The sequence below is a fragment of the Coregonus lavaretus genome, assembly GCF_964263955.1.
Source record: "Coregonus lavaretus genome assembly, chromosome: 24".
Lineage (NCBI taxonomy): Eukaryota > Metazoa > Chordata > Actinopteri > Salmoniformes > Salmonidae > Coregonus > Coregonus lavaretus.
In genome coordinates, this window is record NC_140011.1 from 747,106 (window position 1) to 772,622 (window position 25,517).

At 46.7% G+C, this 25,517-nt stretch overlaps 1 protein-coding gene across 1 annotated transcript in view; it reads left to right on the forward strand.

Moving 5' to 3' along the window:
* Positions 1-1,761: 1,761 nt before the first annotated feature.
* The window catches only part of LOC311099358 (3',5'-cyclic-AMP phosphodiesterase 4D-like), a gene marked incomplete at both ends in the record, with an annotated part of 37,809 nt that continues 14,053 nt past the window's right edge, over positions 1,762-25,517 (forward strand). Inside the window, one exon of the mRNA XM_084140076.1 lies at positions 1,762-2,061. Within this exon, the coding sequence (XP_083996202.1) occupies positions 1,762-2,061 (300 nt within the window). The remainder of the gene's footprint in view (positions 2,062-25,517) is intronic.

Sequence of the window (25,517 nt, forward strand, 5' to 3'; positions counted from 1 at the left end):
GAATTGTATTACTTGAGCTACCGTGGCAGGGTATTTCGCAGCCTTCAAAAATATTATCTACAACAATTTGTGGTGTTCATTTGCTTTGTCCTCACAACTCATGAGGACATCATAATACTGTTGGTAAATGATGGTATTTCGTAAAGACAGAATATGGTGTGTGTCACACATACACTCGTTCCACCACACATTTTAGATTGATCAAATTTCCAGATGACTAATCCGGGATTAAGGAAAAACACAGGGAATATGTGGCTCAGCGGAAAAGCCCCTGCATCGTTTACTAATGAGGATTAATCGTGAGAAGATTCAGCCTGACTCACTACCATTCAAAATCCCACTGGCGGAATACTCAGATTATTGTGTGTGTTAATGTGTGTGTCATCATGTTTTCTTTGTCTGTTTTTATAGTCAGAACCACTAGTCATATAGTAATCACTGATCTAGGACATGATTAGACAGTTTAAAGCATGGGTTCACTTTCACTTGTTCAGTGGTGTGAGATTAATGATTACATCAAGGAAGGGAGGTAGAAAGGTTGCAAAGTCTTCGAACAGGGCATATCAGTCTGTGTTGCACCTGTGGTAAAGATCTAGGACCAGATTACCCTAATTTTACCCCAACCTTAACCATTGGGGGTTCAGTAGACATCTGACCCTGGATCAGTAGTTAGAGGCAACTTCAAAGACTTTCAGATTTAAATCTGTGAACCCAGTCCAGTCCTGGTGCTCCAGTCCGGCTCTTCCCGTGTGCTGAGCTGTGCTTTACTCTCAGACCAGTGTTCTCACAGGAAGCAAGCGTTTTTCGACTCATGCATTTTGACTCAGCCTTCCCTTCTATAGATGTGTTGCTTAAGCCACAGTCAGACCTGCTTGGATCTTTCTCTCCATCCGTCTGTCTGTCAGAGCAGCAGTCATCGCCAGTGTGTCATCGTTGCAGGGAGGAAAGGGGATTTGAGACAGGAAATAAGCTCATCTGTGGTTCTGTGTGTGTGTGTGGACTATGAATGGGGTTCTCTGTCTTTAGAGGGGGGGGGGGGGGGGGGGGGGGGTAGAGGAAGAGGTTTGTGTGTTTGGAAGGGGGTCTTTGCTTTGTTTTAGACTTCTCCTTTGTTGATGACTCCTCATCATGAGAAGCTGAGGAAGTTTTCCTGTTTTTCATTCCAGATATCCTTAGGAAGAGTGTTGATCATGGAGAGATGCGTGAGACGGATTTTCCTGCAATCCCAGATCGGGGAATCCTTTGGGCTGGATAAAGCACAACTCCGTCCGGACCGTTGAAAGATTTGTGTGTAAACACTGGATTCCGTGTGTGTGTTTTGTTTTCTGCTCGTGGAGCAGGGGGGGTGCTTTGCTGTCTTTTCCCTCAAGGGCTTTTGCAAGGCTGGGCTCATTCTATTGTGACATTGTGGAACTATTTCTCCCCTAGATGCTAGAACTGTGGATTCTAGAACTGTATGTTGTGGATTCTTGAACCGCTCACTCTGGATTGTAGAACTGTGCATTGTGGATACTAGAATTGCACTCCGTGGAACATTCTCTCCTTGGGATTCTAGAACTACTTCTACTACTACTGTAACTACTCTCAGGAGGACTGAGAGAGGGACAGATGGGTGATTGTTGATGCTTTAGGGGTTATCAAAGACACTTAGCTACAATTAGAGACCATCTCAGAGACTAGTCTTTTCCCCCTTTTAAATCTATCTCTGTGGGGACGCTATCATCACCATTGCCAGATTTTGCTCTCTAAGCCCCCCTTACTATGAAGAGTCACCCATGCGTCCACACTGGCAACCCGGGCATGGTGCTCGTCTACGGAGTCATCGCCGACAAAACACAAGAGATGACATCGCACAGCCCTGTCAAGCGCCTCAAAACTGACCAGCACCACTCACCACCCCTCCCTGTCCCTGTTCCCCTGTCCCCTGTCCCCTGTCTCTCCCCTCCAGAGGAGGCCTACCAGAAGCTGGCCACGGAGACGCTGGAGGAACTGGACTGGTGCCTGGACCAACTGGAGACCCTGCAGACCAGACACTCTGTCAGCAAGATGGCCTCCACCAAGGTAAGACCACTATCTACTTAGCTACTACTTAATTATTACTACTAAGACTATCTTCACAATAATCGCTATATGCTTTGGTTGAAAGAGTGAGACCAACTGCCACAGGGCAGTGGGCATGGTGTTGGCTAGTGTATGTTGAGATAGCTCTTTACAGTAGGCCTACATGTTCTAGTTGTATATGCTTTGGGTGAAAGAGTGTGAGCAACAGGGCAGAGGCATGACGTTCTAGTGGATTTGGTTGAGGTAGCGCTTTACAGTAGGCCTACATGGTCTGGGACCTAGGTCTAAGTCTCAAAGCGGGATGGAGAGAGGACACATCCAGGCACATCTCTCTTTCTCTGAGCCCAGTAAGATACTGAAATGTACAAAGAACATCAGCACCATCATAAAAAAATAATAATAATAATATATATATATATATATATATATATTTCAAATCAAATCAAATCAAAATGTATTTGCCACATGCACCGAATACAGCAGGTGTAGACATTACAGTGAAATGCTTACTTACAAGCCCTTAACCAACAATGCCGTTTTTTTTTAAAGAAAAAGAAAAAAGAAAAAAGTGTTAATTAAAGAAAAATAGAAAATAAAAGCAAATAGCTAAAGAGCAGCAGTAAAATAAAATAACAGTAGGGAGGCTATATACAGGGGGGTACCGGTACAGAGTCAATGTGCGGGGGCACTGGCTAGTCGAGGTAATTGAGGTCATATGTACATGTGGGTAGAGTTAAAAGTGACTATGCATAAATAGTAAACAGAGTAACAGCAGCGTAAAAGAGGGGGATGGGGTGGGGTGGGGTGGGGGGCAGTGCAAATAGTCCAGGTAGCCATGATTAGCTGTTCAGGAGTCTTATGGCTTGGGGGTAGAAGCTGTTGAGAAACCTTTTGGACCTAGACTTGGCGCTCCGGTACCGCTTGCCGTGCGGTAGCAGAGAGAACAGTCTATGACTAGGGTGGCTTGAGTCTTTGACAATTTTTAGGGCCTTCCTCTGACACCGCCTGGTATAGAGGTCCTGTATGGCAGGAAGCTTGGCCCCAGTGATGTACTGGGCCGTACGCACTACCCTCTGTAGTGCCTTGCGGTCGGAGGCCGAGCAGTTGCCTTACCAGGCGGTGATGGAACCAGTCAGGATGCTCTCGATTGTACAGCTTTATAACTTTTTGAGGATCTGAGGACCCATGCCAAATCTTTTCAGTCTCCTGAGGGGGAATAGGTTTTGTCGTACCCTCTTCACAACTGTCTTGGTGTGTTTGGACCATGATAGTTCGTTGGTGATGTGGACACCAAGGAACTTGAAGCTCTCAACCTGTTCCACTACAGCCCCGTCGATGAGAATGGGGGCATGCTCAGTCCTCATTTTTCTTTGTCGTGATCACGTTGAGGGAGAGGTTGTTATCCTGGCACCACGTGGCCAGGTCTCTGACCTCCTCCCTATAGGCTGTCTCATCGTTGTCGGTGATCAGGCCTACCACTGTTGTGTCGTCGGCAAACTTAATGATGGTGTTGGAGTCCTGCCTGGCCATGTAGTCATGGGTGAACAGGGAGTACAGGAGGGGACTGAGCACGCACCCCTGAGGGGCCCCCATGTTGAGGATCAGCGTGGCAGATGTGTTGTTACCTACCCTTACCACCTGGGGGCGGCCCGTCAGGAAGTCCAGGATCCAGTTGCAGAGGGAGGTGTTTAGTCCCAGGAACCTTAGCTTTGTGATGAGCTTTGAGGGCACTATGGTGTTGAACGCTGAGCTGTAGTCAATGAATAGCATTCTCACGTAGTTGTTCCTCTTGTCCAGATGGGAAAGGGCAGTGTGTTGTGCAATAGAGAATGCATCATCTGTGGATCTGTTGGGACGGTATGCAAATTGAGTGGATCTAGGGTTTCTGGGATAATGGTGTTGATGTGAGCCATGACCAGCCTTTCAAAGCAATTCATGGCTACAGACGTGAGTGCTACGGGTCGGTAGTCATTTAGACAGGTTATCTTAGTATCCTTGGGCATAGGGACTATGGTGGTCTGCTTGAAACATGTTGGTATTACAGACTCAGTCAGGGACATGTTGAAAATGTTGTTGAATATACTTGCCAGTTGGTCAGCGCATGCTCGGAGTACACGTCCTGGTAATCCCTCTGGACCTGCGGCCTTGTGAATGTTGACCTGCTTAAAAGTCTTATCACATTGGCTACGGAGAGCGTGATCACATAGTCATCCGGAACAGCTGGTGCTCTCATGCATGCTTCAGTGTTGCTTGCCTCGAAGCGAGCGTAGAAGTGATTTAGCTCGTCTGGTAGACTTGTGTCACTGGGCAGTTCGCGGCTGTGCTTCCCTTTGTAGTCTGTAATAGTTTTCAAGCCCTGCCACATCCGACGAGCGTCAGAGCCGGTGTAGTACGATTCAATCTTAGTACTGTATTGACTCTTTGCCTGTTTGATGGTTTGTCGGAGGGCATAGCGGGATTTCTTATAAGCTTCTGGGTTAGAGTCCCGCTCCTTTGAAAGCAGCTCTAGCCTTTAGCTCAGTGCGGATGTTGCCTGTAATCCATGGCTTCTGGTTGGGGTATGTACGTACGGTCACTGTGGGGACAACGTCATCGATGCACTTATTGATGAAGCAAGTGACTGATGTGGTGTACTCCTCAATGCTATCTGAAGAATCCCGGAACATATTCCAGTCTGTGCTAGCAAAACAGTCCTGTAGCTTAGCATCTGTGTCATCTGACCAATTTTTTATTGACCGAGTCACTGGTGCTTCCTGCTTAATTTTTTGCTTATAAGCAGGAATCAGGAGGATAGAGTTATGGTCAGATTTACCAAATGGAGGGCGAGGGAGAGCTTTGTATGCGTCTCTGTGTGTGGAGTAAAGGTGGTCTAGAGTTTTTTTTCCCTCTGGTTGCACATTTAACATGCTGATAGAAATGAGGTAGAACGGATTTAAGTTTTCCTGCATTAAAGTCCCCGGCCACTAGGAGCGCTGCCTCTGGATGAGCGTTTTCCTGTTTGCTTATGGCCTTATACAGCTCATTGAGAGCAATCTTAGTGCCAGAATCGGTTCGTGGTGGTAGATAGACAGCTACAAAACTATATAGATGAAAACTCTCTTGGTAAATAGTGTGGTCTACAGCTTATCATGAGATACTCTACCTCAGGCGAGCAAAACCTTGAGACTTCCTTAGTATTTGATTTTGTGCACCAGCTGCTGTTTACAAATATACACAGTCCGGAGTCAGCCGTTCTATCCTGCCGATGTAGCATATAGCCCGCTAGCTGTATGTTATCCATGTCGTCGTTCAGCCACGACTCGGTGAAACATGAGATATGACAGTTTTTAATGTCCCATTGGTAGGATAACCTTAGTCTTGGGTCATCCAATTTGTTTTCAAATTATTGAACATTGGCTAATAGGATTGATGGAAGAGGCAGTTTACTCGCTCGCCGTCGGATACTTACAAGGCACCCCGACCTACGTCCACGATATCTCTGTCTCTTTCTCATGCGAATGAAGGGGATTTGGGCCTTGTCGGGTGTCTGTAGAATATCTTTAGCGTCCGACTCGTTGAAGAAAAAATCTTCGTCCAATACGAGGTGAGTAATCGCTGTCCTGATATCCAGAAGCTCTTTTTGGTCGTAAGAGACGGTGGAAGAAACATTATGTACAGAATAAATTACAAATAACGCAAAAAAACACATAATAGTACATTTGGTTAGAGGGCTGTAAAATGGCAGCCATCTTCTCCGGCACCATTGATTTTATTTTATTTTATATATTTGTCAGATACACGTGTTTAGCAGATAGTATTGCGGGTGTAGCGAAATGCTTGTGCTTCTAGCTCCGACAGTGCAGTAATATGTAGCAAGTAATATCTAACAATTTCACAACATAAACCCAATACACACAAATCTAGTAAGGAATGGAATTTAAGAATATACACATATATGGACAAGCAATGACAGAGCGGCATGGACTAAGATACAGTAGAATATTATAGAATAGAATACAGTATATACATATGAGATGAGTAGTGCAAGATATGTAAACATTATTAAAGTGACTAGTGTTCCATTTCTTAAAGTGGCCAGTGATTTCAATAGGCAGCAGCAGCCTCTAATGTGCTAGTGATGGCTATTTAACAGTCTGATGGCCTTGAGATAGAAGCTGTTTTTCATTATCTCGGTCCCAGCTTTGATGCACCTGTACTGACCTCGCCTTCTGGATGATAGCGGGGTGAACAGGCAGTGGCTCGGGTGGTTGATGTCCTTGATGATCTTTTTGGCCTTCCTGTGACATCGGGTGCTGTAGGTGTCTTGGAGGGCGAGTAGTTTGCCCCTGGTAATGTGTTCGGCAGACAGCACCACCCTCTGGAGAGCCCTGCGGTTGCGGGCGGTGCAGTTGCCGTACTAGGCGGTGATACAGCCCGACAGGATGCTCTCAATTGTGCATCTGTAAAGGTTTGTGAGGGTTTTAGGTGCCAAGCCACATTTCTTCAGCCTCCTGAGGATTAAGAGGCTCTGTTGCACCTTCTTCACCACACTGTCTACGTGGGTGGACCATTTCAGTTTGTCAGTGATGTGTACGCCAAGGAACTTTCCACCTTCTCCACTGCGGTCCCGTCGATGTGGATAGGGTGGTGTACCCTCTGCTGTTTCCCGAAGTCCACGATCATCGCCTTTGTTTTGTTGACGTTGAGTGAGAGGTTATTTTCCTGACACCAGACTCCCAGAGCCCTCACCTCCTCTCTGTAGGCGGTCTCGTCATTATTGGTAATCAAGCCTACTACTGTTGTTTCGTCTGCAAACTTGATGATTGAGTTGGAGCTGGCACCCTTGTGGGGCCCCAGTGTTGAGGATCAGCGAAGTGGAGATGTTGTTTCCTACCTTCACCACCTGGGGGCGGCCCGTCAGGAAGTCCAGGACCTAGTTGCACAGGGCAGGGTTCAGACCCAGGGCCTTGAGCTTAATGATGAGCTTGGAGGGTACTATCGTGTTGAATGCTGAGCTATAGTCAATGAACAGCATTCTTACGTAGGTATTCCTCTTGTCATGATTGGATAGGATAGTGTGCAGTGTGATGGCAATTGCATCGTCTGTTGATATATTGGGGCGGTAAGCAAATTGAAGTGGGTCTAGGGTGACAGGTAAGGTGGAGGTGATATGATCCTTGACTAGTCTCTCAAAGCACTTCATGATGACAGAGGTCAGTGCTATGGGGCGATAGTAATTTAGTTCAGTTACCTTTGCTTTCTTGGGTACAGGAACAATGGTGGCCATCTTGAAGCATGTGGGAACAGCAGACTGCGAAAGGGAGAAATTGAATTTGTCCGTAAACACACCAGCCAGCTGGTCTGTGCATGCTCTGAGGACGTGGCTAGGGATGCCGTCTGTGCCGGCAGCCTTATGGGGGTTAACATGCTTAAATGTCTTACTCACGTCAGCCACGGAGAAGGAGAGGCCACAGTCCTTGGTAGTGGGCCTCGTCAGTGGCACTGTGTTATCCTCAAAGCGGGCGAAGAAGGTGTTTAGCTTGTCTGGAAGCGAGACGTCGGTGTCGGCGACGTGGCTGGTTTTCCTTTTGTAGTCTGTGATTGTCTGTAGACCCTGCCACATACGTCTCATGTCTGAGCCGTTGAATTGCGACTCCACTTTGTCTCTATACTGATGTTTTGCCAGTTGAATTCCCTTGCGGAGTGAGTAGCTACACTGTTTGTATTCTGCCATATTCCCAGTCACCTTGCCATGGTTAAATGCGGTGGTTCGCGCTTTCAGTTTTGCGTGAATGCTGCCATCTACCCACGGTTTTTGGTTAGGGTAGGTTTTAATTGTCACAGTGGGCACAACATCTCCTATACACTTCTTGATAAACTTCTCTTTTAGTCCACAGTCACATGACAGAAATGAAGGTTACAGGTGGACGTATTGTTGGCTATCATGCAGAGGATGAGGTTTGTTGGAAAGAACAGTAATACTGCAGGTTGAATCCCTGTTTATATGGGTGTTTCAGTTGAACATGCTTACAGTACTGCTGTCTCTGGTTATACCACTTCCTGCTCGCTCCTTTACATGTCGCTGCTTATTTGATGTCGCTGTTAGTTAACCCTTGCTCGCTTATGACGTGTAGGTAATAAATTGTCCTTTTATTCAGTCGTTTACCTGTGTGTTCCCCCTGGGAGCAGCTAATAACTGGCCTAGGCAGACACACAGATTCAGACTTGCTGCCCCAACTAGATCAGCTACAGTAGCAGCAGCCAGGCAGGCTCTTGGATAGCACCTCACTTAGATCCAAGATGTCCGTCGCAGGGAGCCAGTCTCATGCAGATGTTTTGTACACATGGTAGGCAGGCTACAGTACAGAAACCTAAGGGAGCTAGCATTAGGCTAGCGTAGCGTCCTGCTTTGCTGTCTGCCATGGCTCCGGAGTGGTGTCCAGTCAATAACTGATGTCATCAGTATGCTCGACCATCTCGAGGAGAAATGAGGGACAGCATAATGTGTTTCTGCGTGAGTAGTTTTGTCACTGTGTGTATACAGTGGGGGGAAAAAGTATTTAGTCAGCCACCAATTGTGTAAGTTCTCCCACTTAAAAAGATGAGAGAGGCCTGTAATTTTCATCATAGGTACACGTCAACTATGACAGACAAATTGAGAATTTTTTTCTCCAGAAAATCACATTGTAGGATTTTTAATGAATTTAATTGCAAATTATGGTGGAAAATAAGTATTTCGTCACCTACAAACAAGCAAGATTTCTGGCTCTCACAGACCTGTAACTTCTTCTTTAAGAGGCTCCTCTGTCCTCCACTCGTTACCTGTATTAATGGCACCTGTTTGAACTTGTTATCAGTATAAAAGACACCTGTCCACAACCTCAAACAGTCACGCTCCAAACTCCACTATGGCCAAGACCAAAGAGCTGTCAAAGGACACCAGAAACAAAATTGTAGACCTGCACCAGGCTGGGAAGACTGAATCTGCAATAGGTAAGCAGCTTGGTTTGAAGAAATCAACTGTGGGAGCAATTATTAGGAAATGGAAGACATACAAGACCACTGATAATCTCCCTCGATCTGGGGCTCCACGCAAGATCTCACCCCGTGGGGTCAAAATGATCACAAGAACGGTGAGCAAAAATCCCAGAACCACACGGGGGACCTAGTGAATTACCTGCAGAGAGCTGGGACCAAAGTAACAAAGCCTACCATCAGTAACACACTACGCCGCCAGGGACTCAAATCCTGCAGTGCCAGACGTGTCCCCCTGCTTAAGCCAGTACATGTCCAGGCCCATCTGAAGTTTGCTAGAGTGCATTTGGATGATCCAGAAGAGGATTGGGAGAATGTCATATGGTCAGAAGAAACCAAAATAGAACTTTTTGGTAAAAACTCAACTCATCGTGTTTGGAGGACAAAGAATGCTGAGTTACATCCAAAGAACACCATACCTACTGTGAAGCATGGGGGTGGAAACATCATGCTTTTGGGCTGTTTTTCTGCAAAGGGACCAGGACAACTGATCCGTGTAAAGGAAAGAATGAATGGAGCCATGTATCGTGAGATTTTGAGTGAAAACCTCCTTCCATCAGCAAGGGCATTGAAGATGAAACGTGGCTGGGTCTTTCAGCATGACAATGATCCCAAACACACCGCCCGGGCAACGAAGGAGTGGCTTCGTAAGAAGCATTTCAAGGTCCTGGAGTGGCCTAGCCAGTCTCCAGATCTCAACCCCATAGAAAATCTTTGGAGGGAGTTGAAAGTCACTGCTCTAGAGGAGATCTGCATGGAGGAATGGGCCAAAATACCAGCAACAGTGTGTGAAAACCTTGTGAAGACTTACAGAAAACGTTTGACCTGTGTCATTGCCAACAAAGGGTATATAACAAAGTATTGAGAAACTTTTGTTATTGACCAAATACTTATTTTCCACCATAATTTGCAAATAAATTCATTAAAAATCCCACAATGTGATTTTCTGGGTTTTTTTTCCTCATTTTGTCTGTCATAGTTGACGTGTACCTATGATGAAAATTACAGGCCTCTCTCATCTTTTTAAGTGGGAGAACTTGCACAATTGGTGGCTGACTAAATACTTTTTTTCCCCACTGTATCTGCGAGGGAATTATTTTTGGGGGAGTTTGTGTGTGTGTGTGTGTAAGGAGAGCTTGTTGCTGTTTTTGTCTCAGGTTCTGCTTTGACCTCTAGTGTGCACACAACTGTTGTTATTCCAGTATGTGACACATATGTAGCCTATTTCAGCAACACCTTTGTATTTGTTAGACTGGAAGATATCAATTTATTATGTTTTTATGGCAGTGTGTGTGTGTGTGTGTGTATACACGCGCACGCATGTGTGCACGTGCATATGTGTGTATTTGACCGGATAATAATATGTGTGTATGTAAGGGTTAATTTTACTGACAGCGTGATGTTTTAGTGAGTGTGTGTGTGTTGCCGACTGATGTGTATGTGTGTGTTTGTGTGTGTGTGTTGTCAGTGTGTTGCTGGAAAGAAGGTCATTGGGCCGATGTCACGGATCTGGGCCAGAGCGTGTGAATATGCCAGTCATGTGCTGACTGCCTTGGTCCTCCACAACATATAAAGTGGATATGCACAACTGGAGACACCCGTAATTTTTTTAGACAGATGATCATTGACATGGCAGCGCTACAATAGCTAGCAAAATAGTGTAGAAGCACTTGCTAACTAACTGTAAACCATTTTAGCTGGCTAGCTAAGCATCTTGGCTAACCGTGAGGCAAAACATTTACTTATTTGGGTCATTCCACCAATCCAGTGCATTTTGAGGTGTAATGGTCAAATAAAATCTTGATTTTCCCTAATTTTAACATTCTTTCATGTGGTCTATATTAAAAAGCACTTCATTTAATTAATAACAGGCTTTTAAAATAATAGATTTCTACTTAATTTATCAATGGGAAGCAAAACCCGGCTAACAATTCTGAGAGAGAATGTTTCTGTAATGTTACATGGTTGCCATGTTCTCAGAATATAATATATTAATGTTCTAGATACGTGTCATGAGAACGTTGCAAGAACATTCCTGTGTCCAGTTTTCTGAGGGTTAGGAGAATTCCATCAACGTCATATCAAACATACACAGGACATGGTTGCCATTAGTGTTGTCACAATACCAGTATCTCGATACTACGATACCAGATTTTCCTTGGCAAAAAAGAAAACATGATGGAGACTTTACTCTATGGTCCTTTTAAAACCTACTTTTGTAAATATTGTGTGCTATAGCTTGTCAAATAAATAAATATGACTGGGTGACAACATTTTTCAACATTAGGACTGTTTTCATCAAGAAATCTAGTCCGCTTCATGTTTTGATTCCTTTGCTTCCTTTGCCTCTGGTATCGTGACAACACTAGTTACCATGTTCTCAGAATATAAAGTGCCTTCAGAAAGTATTCATACCCCTTGATTTATTCCACATTTTGTTACAGCCTAAAATTCTAAATGGATTAAATTGCATTTTATTTCTCCCATCTACACACAATATCCCATAATGACAAATTTAAAACATGTTTTTATAATTTACATAAGTATTCACACCCCTGAGTCAATACATGTTAGAATCACCTTTGGCTGTGATTACAGCTGTGAGTCTTGCTGGGAAAGTCTCTAAGGCACGTGTCAAACGTATTCTACGGAGGGCCGAGTGTCTGCGGGTTTTCGCTCCTCCCTTGATTGATGAATTAATGTCACTAATTAGTAAGGAACTCCCCTCACCTGGTTGCCTAGGTCTTAATTGAAAGGAAAACCAAAAACCAGCAGACACTAGGCCCTCCAAGGAATGAGTTTGACACCCCTGCTCTAAGAGCTTTGCACACCTGGATTGTACAAAATTCTTCAAGCTCTGTCAAGTTGGTTCATCATTCAAAGACAGCCATTTTGAAGTCTAGCCAAAACTTTAACTAGGCAACTCAGGAACATTCAATGTTGTCTTGGTAAGCAACTGTAGTGTATATTTGGCCTTGTGTTTTAGGTTATTGTCCTGCTGAAAGGTGAATTTGCCTCGGAGTGTCTGTTGGAAGCAGACTGAACCAGGTTTTCCTCTAGGATTTTGCCTGTGCTTAGCTTTATTCTGTTTATTTTTATCCAGATAAACTCCCTAGTCCTTGCCGATGACAAGAGTACCCATAATATGATGCAGCCACTACCATGCTTTAAAATACGAAGAGTGGTACTCAGTGATATGTTGTGTTGGATTTGCCCTAAACATAACACTTCGTATTCAGGACATAAAGTTAATTTCTTTGCCACGTTTTGAAGTTTTACTTTAGATACTTATTGCAAACAGGATGCATGTTTTGGAATATATGTATTCTGTACAGGCTTCCTTCTTTTTACTCTGTCATTTAGGTTAGTATTGTGGAGTAACTACAATGTTTTTGATCCATTCTCAATTTTCTCCTATCACAGCCATTAAACTCTTTAACTGTTTTAAAGTCACCATTGGCCTCATGGTGAAATCCCTGAGCGGTTGCCTTCCTCTCCAGCAACTGAGTTAGGAAGGATGCCATTTGTCTTTGTACTAACTGTGTGTATTGATACTCCATCCAAAGTGTAATTAATAACTTCACCATGCTCAAAGGGATATTCAATGTCTGTTTTTTTTTTACACCTTTTTCATCTACCAATAGGATCCCTTCTTTGTGAGGCATTAGAAAACCTCACTGGTCTTTGTGGTTGAATCTGTGTTTGAAATTCACTGCGACCTTACAGATAATTGTATGTGTGGGGTACAGAGATGAGGTAGTCATTCAAAAATCATGTTAAATGCTATTATTGCACACAGATTGAGTCCATGCAACTTACAGTACCAGTCAAGAGTTTGGACACACCAACTCATTCCAGGATTTTCTTTATTTTTACTATTTTCAACATTGTAGAATAATAGTGAAGACATCAAAACTATGAAATAACACATATTGTCACAACTTCCTCCGAAGCTGCCTCCTCTCGTTGTTCGGGCAGGCTTTGGCGTTCGTCGAAGCCACACCCCAGCACCCAGAGGGATTCACCTGTCCTGACCGAGGGTTTCCTCCTGCAGCTGGACCTCTATTTTGCCACCATCAGCCCCGCTTCCTCGGAGCGGGAGAAGGTGTCCGCCCTCGTCTCCTGCCTCTCGGGTAAAGCCCTGGAGTGGGCCAACGCGGTCTGGAGTGAAGGAGGAGCCGTGTTGGACAACTACGGGGAGGTCGCTCGCTCGCCTCTTCCGGGCCGTCTTCTATCACCCTCCCGAAGGGAGAGAGGCGGGCGACCGTCTGGTCCATTTGAGGCAGGGGACGAGGACCACGCAGGACTCTAGCGGCTGGGTCCGTGTGGAACGAGCGAGCCCTCATCAACCGCTACACACGCCGAGCATGTGTCCCTGGTTCGCAAAGTGCTGGCCCGACTGTTGGAAAATGACCTTCATGCCAAGGCCGAAAACGGTCTGTTTTTCCAGCAGTCTGTCTCCTTCCTCGGATACCGCATTACCACCTCAGGTGTGGAAATGGAGGGAGACCACATTTCAGCCGTGCGTGATTGGCCGACTCCAACCACAGTCAAAGAGGTGCAGCGCAATATTGGCTTTGCGAATTACTATCGGAGGTTTATCCGGGGCTTTGGCAAGGTCGCAGCTCCCATCACCTCTCTGTTGAAAGGTGGGACGTCCAGGCTCCGCTGGTCTGCTGAGGCTGACAGGGCTTTCAGTAACCTGAGGGTTCTGTTCACCTCAGCCCCGGTACTGGCCCATCCCGATCCATCACTACCGTTCATAGTGGGGGTGGATATGTCCGAGGTAGGGATAGGCGCTGTCCTATCTCAACGCTCGGGCACGCCACCCAAGCTCCACCCCTGTGCCGCCTTCTCCAAGAAGCTCAGCCCGGCGGAGCAGAACTACGACATTGGTGATCGGGAGCTGTTGGCTGTTGTCAGAGCCCTAACTTTGTGGAGGCACTGGCTCGATGGGGCGAAACACCCTTTCCTTGTCTGGACTGACCACCGTAACCTGGAGTACATCCGGGCAGCAAGGAGGCTGAACCCTCGCCAGGCCACGTGGGCCCTGTTCTTCACCCGGTTTGATTTTATACTATCCTACATACCGGGTACTAAGAACGTGAAGGCAGACGCACTGTCATGGCTGTACGTCACAGACGAGAGGCCCATAGACCACACCCCCATACTCCCGGCCTTCTGCATTGTGGCGCCGGTAGTGTGGGCGATGGACACGGACATAGAGCGGGCGTTACGCTTGGGCAGGCTTCGGCGTTCGTCGTCACCGGCCTTCTACCCACTGCCACTCCTCATATCTTCATTCCATTTGTTTTGTCTTGTTTATTACACACAGCTGGTTCATATCCCCTCATCAGTACCTGTATAAGTGTTCCCTCTGCCCCCTTGTCTTTGTGTGTGATTGTTTATTGTAGCGGAGATTATAGCTTGGTGGAGCTCGATTCTATTGTGTATCGCTGGGTTATTCACCCGTGTGTGCCTTTATTTCCCCAGTACGCCATTTGTCCGCACTGGTGTGTATTATGCATTGCTGCGTACCACTGTTTATTGATTAAACCATTTATTCTGTGATTTCCTCTCCTGCATCTGACTCTGTCCAACATCACCCGCTACACATATGGAATCATGTAGTAACCAAAAAAGTGTTAAACAAATCCAAATTAATTTTATATTTGAGACTCTTCAAATAGCCACTGTTTGCCTTGATAACAGCTTTGCACACTCTTGGCATTCTCTCAACCAGCTTCATGAGGTAGTCACCTGGAATGCATTTCAATTAACAGGTGTGCCTTCCTAAAAGTTAATTTTGTCACGGGTTACAAAGCCAGAACCCAGAAGCAGACCAGGACAAGGTGAGTTGAAACGAAGGTGAATATTTATTTAACAGATTCAAAAGCGATGCTGAATAATCCAGGGAACAGAGCGGGCGGCGGAGATGAGTTGGTGGGGGTGCAGTGACAGGTCCAATAATGGCTCGGCAGCCGCCGACCACCAGGAAGGGGTTGGGTGAAGGTTCCGGGTGAGTGACTGCAGATAGAACAAAACGGAGGTACGTACACAGCAAGCCAACAAGGTGCAAAACAACAAAACTAACGCTAGAAGCTCCAAGGCTGATACACTGACAAACATACTGTTCATGGCTCACGATCCGGCAGGGAATGGATGTCAGGTCAGAGCTTAAAAAGGGTGATGATCAGGACCAGGTGTGCAGATCGCTGATGGGATGCAGGTGCGGTTAATCAGGAGAGCTCCCGCCTAGCAACGTCGCCCGGCAACCAGGCAGGGAGCGTTCCAGAACCCTCAGGAAACTGGAGATTCCGAGCAGAAAATGACAACACAGGCAGGAACCGACTCAGGATGCAGGGTTCATGACAGTACCCCCCCTCCGACGAACGCCACCGGGCGGACTACCCGGAGCGCCAGGATGGAGGCGGTAGAAGTCACGAAGGAGGTCAGCATCAAGGATCTGTCGCCGAGGAATCCAACTCCTCTCTTCAGGACCATACCCCTCCCAGTCCACGAGATACTGGAAACCCCGGCCCCGCCGTCTGGAATCCATAATGCGTCGCACCGTGTAGGCAGGACCACCTCCGATCATCCGAGGGGGAGGAGGAGGAGGCGGAGGGGGCAACAGAGGACTGAGGAGAACAGGCTTGAGGCAGGAGACATGAAAGGTGGGATGGACTCTGAGCGTTCTCGGTAACTTGAGTCGAACTGCAACAGGATTGATCACCTTCTCCACCACAAACGGACCAATGAACTTCGGTGACAGTTTCCTAGACTCAGTCCGTAGAGGCAGATCCCGTGTGGCCAACCAGACCCTATCTCCGATGGTATAGGTGGGAGCGGGAATCCGGCGACGATTCGCCTGGAGCTGATACCGGTCAGAAACTCTAAGGAGGGCCTTTCTGGCCCGATGCCAGGTCCGGTGGCAACGACGAATGTGGGCCTGAACAGAGGGCACTGAGAGATCCTTCTCCTGAGAAGGAAACAAGGGAGGTTGGTAGCCATACAGGCACTGGAAGGGAGACATCCCAGTGGCAGATGTAGGGAGAGTATTGTGGGCATACTCAACCCAAGGCAACTGAGAGACCCAGGAGGTGGGGTTGGAGGAGACAAGGCAGCGTAGCGTGGATTCCATCTTCTGGTTGGCTCTCTCCGCCTGACCATTAGATTGGGGGTGAAAACCAGATGTGAGACTGACTGTAGCTCCAATGGCCAAACAGAAGGACTTCCAGACAGCAGAGGTAAACTGAGGACCACGGTCGGAAACGATGTCACTGGGCAACCCGTGGACCCTGAAAACCTCCCTAACCAGGATCTCGGACGTCTCAGAGGCAGAGGGAAGCTTGGAAATGGGCACAAAGTGGGCGAACTTGCTGAATCTGTCCACGATAGTCAGAACGACCGTGTTCCCCTCAGAAGAGGGCAACCCAGTGACAAAGTCCAGGGCCAGATGCGACCATGGTCGCCGGGGAATAGGGAGGGGGTGAAGTAGTCCAGAGCTGGGCCGATTGGCACTCTTATTCTGCGCACACACTGGACAGGCAGCAACAAACCTCCGAGTATCCTCTCCCATGGCAGGCCACCAAAATCGTCTGCGAAGTAACGCCATCGTCCGAGCCACGCCAGGGTGACAAGCCATCTTGCTGGCGTGGGACCATTGGAGGACAGCAGAACGAACCGACTCAGGCACAAACAACCGACCGGGTGGACCGTTACCGGGACCGGGCTGCGTCCGAAGGGCCGCCATAACCTCCTCCTCAATCTTCCACATAACCGCTCCCACGACACAGTTCCGGGGAAGAATCGTCTCGGTCTTGGCCCCACTCTCCTCCGTCTTGGAGAACATCCGGGACAAGGCGTCCGCCTTGCCGTTCTTAGATCCAGGTCGGAACGTCAGGGAAAAATTAAAGCGTCCGAAAAACAAAGACCACCTGTACTGACGGGAGTTGATACGTCTAGCCGATTGCACGTAAGCAAGATTCTTGTGGTCAGTCCAGACAATAAACGGTTGCTCCGCCCCCTCCAACCAGTGGCGCCACTCCTCCAAGGCAAGCTTCACCGCGAGAAGCTCCCGGTTACCCACATCGTAGTTCCTCTCCGCAGACGAAAGACGACGAGAGTAGTAGGCGCAGGGATGGAGTTTACCGTCAGTGGAGCATCGCTGGGACAGGATGGCGCCAACCCCCACATCAGACGCATCCACTTCAACGACGAACTGACGGGCCGTGTCAGGTTGAGAGAGAATCGGTGCGTTGGTGAATCACCTCTTCAAATCCAGGAACGCTCGATCCGCCTCCGGATTCCAATTGAAGGTCCTGGTACTGGAAGTCAGGGCAGTTAATGGAGCGGCCACACGACTGTAATCCCGGATGAATCTGCGGTAGAAATTCGCAAACCCCAGAAACCTCTGGAGCTGCAATCTCGTACCGGGCTGGGCCCATTCCAGAACCGCCCTAACCTTCTCCTGGTCCATCCTAATCTCTCCCCTGGAGATGATGTACCCGAGGAAGGATGTAGTGTGAGCGTGAAATTCGCACTTCTCGGCCTTCACGAACAGACGATTCTCCAACAATCGCTGCAGAACCTGCCTGACATGCTGGACGTGGTTGGAAGGTTCCTTCGAGAAGATCAGAATGTCATCCAGGTAAACAAACACAAAGAGACCGATCATATCTCTCAGGACGTCATTCACCATACTCTGGAATACAGCTGGAGCATTGGTCAGTCCAAACGGCATCACCTGATACTCGAAGTGACCCATCGGTGTATTGAAACCCGTCAACCACTCGTCCCCCTCTCTGATCCGGACCAGGTGATACGCATTGCGTAGGTCTAGCTTGGTGAACACAGTAGCACCCTGTAAGGAGTCGAAGGCAGAGCTCATCAAGGGCAGGGGATACTTGTTCTTAACCGTGATATCATTCAACCCCCGATAATCAATACACGGTCGAAGAGAGCCATCCTTCTTACCCACAAAGAAGAATCCTGCCCCCAGGGGTGATGACGAGGGACGAATGAGACCAGCAGCTAGGGACTCCTTGATGTAGGTCTCCAAAGCCTCACGTTCAGGTCGGAAGATACTGTATAACCGTCCCTTGGGATAGACAGCTCCAGGGAACAGGTTGATGGCACAATCATATGGTCGGTGGGGAGGGAGTGACAGAGCCCTCTGCTTACTGAACACTTCCCCCAAATCGTGATATGTCTCGGGAACCAGGGACAAATCTGGGGGTTTAGCCTCAATCACCTGACTGGGAACCGAATGGGAACAGGCAGTCTTGAGACAGTTAGCATGACAATCAAGGCTCCAACTAGTTACCTTGCCAGTCACCCAATCGAACGTGGGATTGTGTTCCTTCAGCCAGGGGTATCCAAGGACCAGAGGAACATGGGAAGAAGGCAGAATGAAGAATGAGATCACCTCAGAATGATTCCCTGACAACAGCATCTTAACCGGTTCAGTCCTCATCGTGATACGTACCAGACTACTGCCGTTCAGAGTGGTAGCTTCAATGGCTTCCGGTAATTGCTCCTTGGAAAGCCCCAGCTGTTCCATCACTTCGGCATCAATAAAGCTCCCATCGGCACCTGAATCGACAAAAGCGTTAATCGCTAAGCTCTGATTCCTGTTCATGAGGGTAGCCGGGAAACGGGGTCTGACAGAGGTATTGAGAGGTTGAAACTGGCTCGCTAAAAGTCCTCCCAACTTTAGCGAGCCGAGCAGTTTGACGACCGCCGGGAACAAGTGGAGATGTAATGTCCCGAACTACCACAGTAGAGGCAGCAGTTGGTCTTACGTCTATGTTGGCGCTCCTCCTTGGTTAACCCGTGCCGCCCCACTTGCATGGGTTCAGAATCGGGAGGCAGGACCTCTCCACTAATCCTGTGTGGTGGACAATGATCGACGTATTCTGGTCCACCCCCCGACCCGACTGGGAACTGAGAAGCTGATCGACTGGACGGGCCCCATTGCTTCTCCCTCCTTCGCTCTCGAACTCGGTTATCCACCCGAATAGACAAGGCTACCAAGCTGTCCAGGTCACTAGGCTCCGGATAGGAGATCAACTCATCCTTGAGCTGCTCCGACAGGCCCTGGTAAAAGGCCGCTTGCAGAGACTCCTCATTCCACCCACTCTCCACAGCCAACGTCCTGAACTCGATCACGAAGTCGGCAACGCTGCGAGTTCCTTGGTGAAGCGAAAACAGGCGCCTAGCTGCGTCCATACCTCGGACGGAATGGTCGAATAGCTTCCTCATCTCGGCCGTGAACTCCTGGTATGAAGCCATGCAGGTGTCCTGTCGTTCCCAAACGGCTGAAGCCCACTCCAGCGCTCGACCACGCAGCAACTCAATAACAAAGGCTATCCTAGCCTTGTCTGTGGCATAAGAGTTGGGCTGTAGATCGAACACCAATCCACACTGCATAAGGAAAGAACGGCATCTTCCCAGCTCCCCCTCATATTTATCCGGCGTCGGAACCTTGGGCTCACGGAAGGACACAGCTCCAGAAGCGGCAGGCGAGATGGGTGAAACCGGTAGTGGGTTCTCCACCGGCAAACTGAGCTGGGCCTGGATCTTCGTCAGACTGGTAGAAAGGTTCCGAACTGACAACGCTATCTCCTGTAGTGCCGTGCTATGGTGTCCCAACATCTTCTCCTGATGGGTAATGGCATGGCGAACAGAGTCCAGGTCCGCTGGGTTCATTACTGGCCGGATCGTTCTGTCACGGGTTACAAAGCCAGAACCCAGAAGCAGACCAGGACAAGGTGAGTTGAAACGAAGGTGAATATTTATTTAACAGATTCAAAAGCGATGCTGAATAATCCAGGGAACAGAGCGGGCGGCGGAGATGAGTTGGTGGGGGTGCAGTGACAGGTCCAATAATGGCTCGGCAGCCGCCGACCACCAGGCAGGGGTTGGGTGAAGGTTCCGGGTGAGTGACTGCAGATAGAACAAAACGGAGGTAAGTACACAGCAAGCCAACAAGGTGCAAAACAACAAAACTAGAAGCTCCAGCTCCAAGGCTGATACACTGACAAACATACTGTTCATGGCTAACGATCCGGCAGGGAATGGATGTCAGGTCAGAGCTTAAAAAGGGTGATGATCAGGACCAGGTGTGCAGATCGCTGATGGGATGCAGGTGCGGTTAATCAGGAGAGCTCCCGCCTAGCAACGTCGCCCGGCAACCAGGCAGGGAGCGTTCCAGAACCCTCAGGAAACTGGAGATTCCGAGCAGAAAATGACAACACAGGCAGGAACCGACTCAGGATGCAGGGTTCATGACAAATTTGTGGAATTTATTTCCTTTTTAATGCGTTTGAGCCAATCAGTTTTGTTGTGACAAGGTAGGGTGGGTATACATCAGATAGCCCTATTTGGTAAAAGACCAAGTCCATATTATGACAAGAACATCTCAAATAAGCAAAGAGAAATGACAGTCCATCATTACTTTAAGACATGAAGGTCAGTCAGTATGGAACATTTCAAGAACTTTGAAAGTTTATTCAAGTGCAGTCGCAAAAACCATCAAGCGCTATGATGAAACTGGCTCTCATGAGGACCACCACAGGAATGGAAGACCCAGAGTTACCTCTGCTGCAAATGATAAGTTCTTTAGAGTTACCAGCCTCAGAAATTGCAACCCAAAGAAATGCTTCACAGAGTTCAAGTAACAGACACGTCTCAACATCAACTGTTCAGAGGGGACTGTGTGAATCAGGCCTTCATGGTCGAATTGCTGCAAAGAAACCACTACTAAAGGACACCAATAAGAAGAGACCTGCTTGTGCCAAGAAACACGAGCAATGGACGTTAGACCAGTGGAAATGTGTCCTTTGGTCTGGAGTCCAAATTTGAGATTTTTGGTTCCAACCTCCGTGTCTTTGTGAGACGAGGTGTGGGTGAACGGATGATCTCCGCATGTGTGATTCCCACCGTAAAGCATGGAGGAGGAGGTATTTTGCTGGTGACAGTGTCTGTGATTTATTTAGACTTCAAGGCACACTTAACCAGCATGGCTACCACAGCATTCTACAGCGATACGCCATCCCATCTGGTTTGGACTTAGTTAGACTATCATTTTTTGTTTTTCAACAGGACAATGTCCCAACACACCTCCAGGCTGTGTAATGGCTATTTTACCAAGAAGGAGAGTGATGGAGTGCTGCATCAGATGACCTGGCCTCCACTATCCCGCGACCTCAATCCAATTGAGATGGTTTGGGATGAGTCGGACGGCAGAGTGAAGGAAAAGCAGCCAACAGGTGCTCAGCATACAGTGAGGGAAAAAAGTATTTGATCCCCTGCTGATTTTGTACATTTTCCCACTGACAAAGAAATGATCAGTCTATAATTTTAATGGTAGGTTTATTTGAACAGTGAGAGACAGAATAACAACAGAAAAACGCATGTAAAAATATGTTATAAATAGATTTGCATTTGAATGAGGGAAATAAATATTTGACCCCCTCTCAATCAGAAAGATTTCTGGCTCCCAGGTGTCTTTTATACAGGTAACGAGCTGAGATTAGGAGCACACTCTTAAAGGGAGTGCTCCTAATCTCAGCTTGTTACCTGTATAAAAGACACCTGTCCACAGAAGCAATCAATGAATCAGATTCCAAACTCTCCACTATGGCCAAGACCCAAGAGCTCTCCAAGGATGTCAGGGACAAGATTGTAGACCTACATAAGGCTGGAATGGGCTACAAGACCATCGACAAGCAGCTGGGTGAGAAGGTGACAACAGTTGGTGCGATTATTTGCAAATGGAAAAAGCACAAAATAACTGTCAATCTCCCTCGGCCTGGGACTCCATGCAAGATCTCACCTCGTGGAGTTGCAATGATCATGAGAACGGTGAGGAATCAGCCCAGAACTACACGGGAGGATCTTGTCAATGATCTCAAGGCAGCTGGGACCATAGTCACCAAGAAAACAATTGGTAACACACTACGCCGTGAAGGACTGAAATCCTGCAGCGCCCGCAAGGTCCCCCTGCTCAAGAAAGCACATATACAGGGCCGTCTAAAGTTTGCCAATGAACATCTGAATGATTCAGAGGAGAACTGGGTGAAAGTGTTGTGGTCAGATGAGACCAAAATTGAGCTCTTTGGCATCAACTCAACTCGCCGTATTTGGAGGAGGAGGAATGCTGCCTATGACCCCAAGAACACCATCCCCACCGTCAAACATGGAGGTGGAAACATTATGCTTTGGGGGTGTTTTTCTGCTAAGGGGACAGGACAACTTCACCGTATCAAAGGGACGATGGACGGAGCCATGTACCGTCAAATCTTGGGTGAGAACCTTCTTCCCTCAGCCAGGGCATTGAAAATGGGTCGTGGATGGGTATTCCAGCATGACAATGACCCAAAACACACGGCCAAGGCAACAAAGGAGTGGCTCAAGAAGAAGCACATTAAGGTCCTGGAGTGGCCTAGCCAGTCTCCAGACCTTAATCCCATAGAAAATCTGTGGAGGGAGCTGAAGGTTCGAGTTGCCAAACGTCAGCCTCAAAACCTTAATGACTTGGAGAAGATCTGCAAAGAGGAGTGGAACAAAATCCCTCCTGAGATGTGTGCAAACCTGGTGGCCAACTACAAGAAACGTCTGACCTCTGTGATTGCCAACAAGGGTTTTGCCACCAAGTACTAAGTCATGTTTTGCAGAGGGGTCAAATACTTATTTCCCTCATTAAAATGCAAATCAATTTATAACATTTTTGACATGCGTTTTTCTGGATTTTTTTTGTTGTTATTCTGTCTCTCACTGTTCAAATAAACCTACCATTAAAATTATAGACTGATCATGTCTTTGTCAGTGGGCAAACGTACAAAATCAGCAGGGGATCAAATACTTTTTTCCCTCACTGTATATGGGAACTCCTTCAAGACCGTTGGAAAAGCATTCCAGGTGATGCTTGTTGAGAGAATGCCAACAGTGTGCAAAGCTGTAATCAAGGCAAACTGTGGCTATTTTTGTAGAATCTCAAATATAAAATATATTTTGATTTGTTTAACACTTTTCTGTTTACTACATTATTCCAAATGTGTTATTTCATAGTGTTGATGTCTTCACTATTATTCTACAATTGTAGAAATTGTAAAAAAAAAAAAGAAAAACCCTTGAATGAGTAGGTGTGTCCAAACTTTTGGCTGGTAGTGTGTTTGACTTGTTAAGCACATTTTTACTCCTGCACTTATTTAGGCTTGCCACAACAAAGAGGTTGAATACTTATTGACTCAAGACATTTCAGCTTTTTCTTTTTGATTAATTTGTAACCATTTATATACAGTGGGGAAAAAAAGTATTTAGTCAGCCACCAATTGTGCAAGTTCTCCCACTTAAAAAGATGAGAGAGGCCTGTAATTTTCATCATAGGTACACGTCAACTATGACAGACAAATTGAGAATATTTTTTCCAGAAAATCACATTGTAGGATTTTTAATGAATTTATTTGCAAATTATGGTGGAAAATAAGTATTTGGTCACCTACAAACAAGCAAGATTTCTGGCTCTCACAGACCTGTAACTTCTTCTTTAAGAGGCTCCTCTGTCCTCCACTCGTTACCTGTATTAATGGCACCTGTTTGAACTTGTTATCAGTATAAAAGACACCTGTCCACAACCTCAAACAGTCACACTCCAAACTCCACTATGGCCAAGACCAAAGAGCTGTCAAAGGACACCAGAAACAAAATTGTAGACCTGCACCAGGCTGGAAAGACTGAATCTGCAATAGGTAAGCAGCTTGGTTTGAAGAAATCAACTGTGGGAGCAATTATTAGGAAATGGAAGACATACAAGATCCCTGATAATCTCCCTTGATCTGGGGCTCCACGCAAGATCTCACCCTGTGGGGTCAAAATGATCACAAGAACAGTGAGCAAAAATCCCAAAACCACACGGGGGGACCTAGTGAATGACCTGCTGAGAGCTGGGACCAAAGTAACAAAGCCTACCATCAGTAACACACTACGCCGCCAGGGACTCAAATCCTGCAGTGCAAGACGTGTCCCCCTGCTTAAGCCAGTACATGTCCAGGCCCGTCTGAAGTTTGCTAGAGTGCATTTGGATGATCCAGAAGAGGATTGGGAGAATGTCATATGGTCAGATGAAACCAAAATAGAACTTTTTGGTAAAAACTCAACTCGTCGTGTTTGGAGGACAAAGAATGCTGAGTTGCATCCAAAGAACACCATACCTACTGTGAAGCATGGGGGTGGAAACATCATGCTTTGGGGCTGTTTTTCTGCAAAGGGACCAGGACGACTGATCCGTGTAAAGCAAAGAATGAATGGGGCCATGTATCGTGAGATTTTGAGTGAAAACCTCCTTCCATCAGCAAGGGCATTGAAGATGAAACGTGGCTGGGTCTTTCAGCATGACAATGATCCCAAACACACCGCCCGGGCAACGAAGGAGTGGCTTCGTAAGAAGCATTTCAAGGTCCTGGAGTGGCCTAGCCAGTCTCCAGATCTCAACCCCATAGAAAATCTTTGGAGGGAGTTGAAAGTCTGTGTTGCCCAGCGACAGCCCCAAAACATCACTGCTCTAGAGGAGATCTGCATGGATTAATGGGCCAAAATACCAGCAACAGTGTGTGAAAGCCTTGTGAAGACTTACAGAAAACGTTTGACCTGTGTCATTGCCAACAAAGGGTATATAACAAAGTATTGAGAAACTTTTGTTATTGACCAAATACTTATTTTCCACCATATTTTGCAAATAAATTCATTAAAAATCCTACAATGTGATTTTCTGGATTTTTTTTTCTCATTTTGTCTGTCATAGTTGACGTGTACCTATGATGAAAATTACAGGCCTCTCTCATCTTTTTAAGTGGGAGAACTTGCACAATTGGTGGCTGACTAAATACTTTTTTTCCCCACTGTATAACCAATTCCCCTTTGACATTATGGGGTATTGTGTGTAGGCCGGTGACACAACATCTCAATTGATTCCATTTTAAATTCAGACTGTAACACAACACAATGTGTACTTTCTCACATTTGCCATTTAAGCAACAAATCATACCAAAGCAATACACAACACAGAGTTCCAAATAGACCAATTGCAACAGAATCACTTGGGACCAGTGTTGGGGGTAATAATTACTTACAGTAATATATTACAGTAATATTTTTATGAGTAACAGAGCAATATAACAAGTTAGTGTCTTCAAATATTGTAATATTATTAGTTACTTTTTCAAGTAACCCATATATTACTTTCAGAAGCATATCTGTACCAGTGTGTTATATATATTTTTTAAAGCCTTGTCTCATGCAAACGGAATTCATGCTGTTGTCTAAACCGTTTCCAATACACTATCGTAAAGCAAAAAATAGAAGAAAGATGGTAGCTGTGTTGTTACCCCGCTTAATCTTTTCCTTGTGGAAATGCTCCAGTTATGTTGACTTAATCGAGG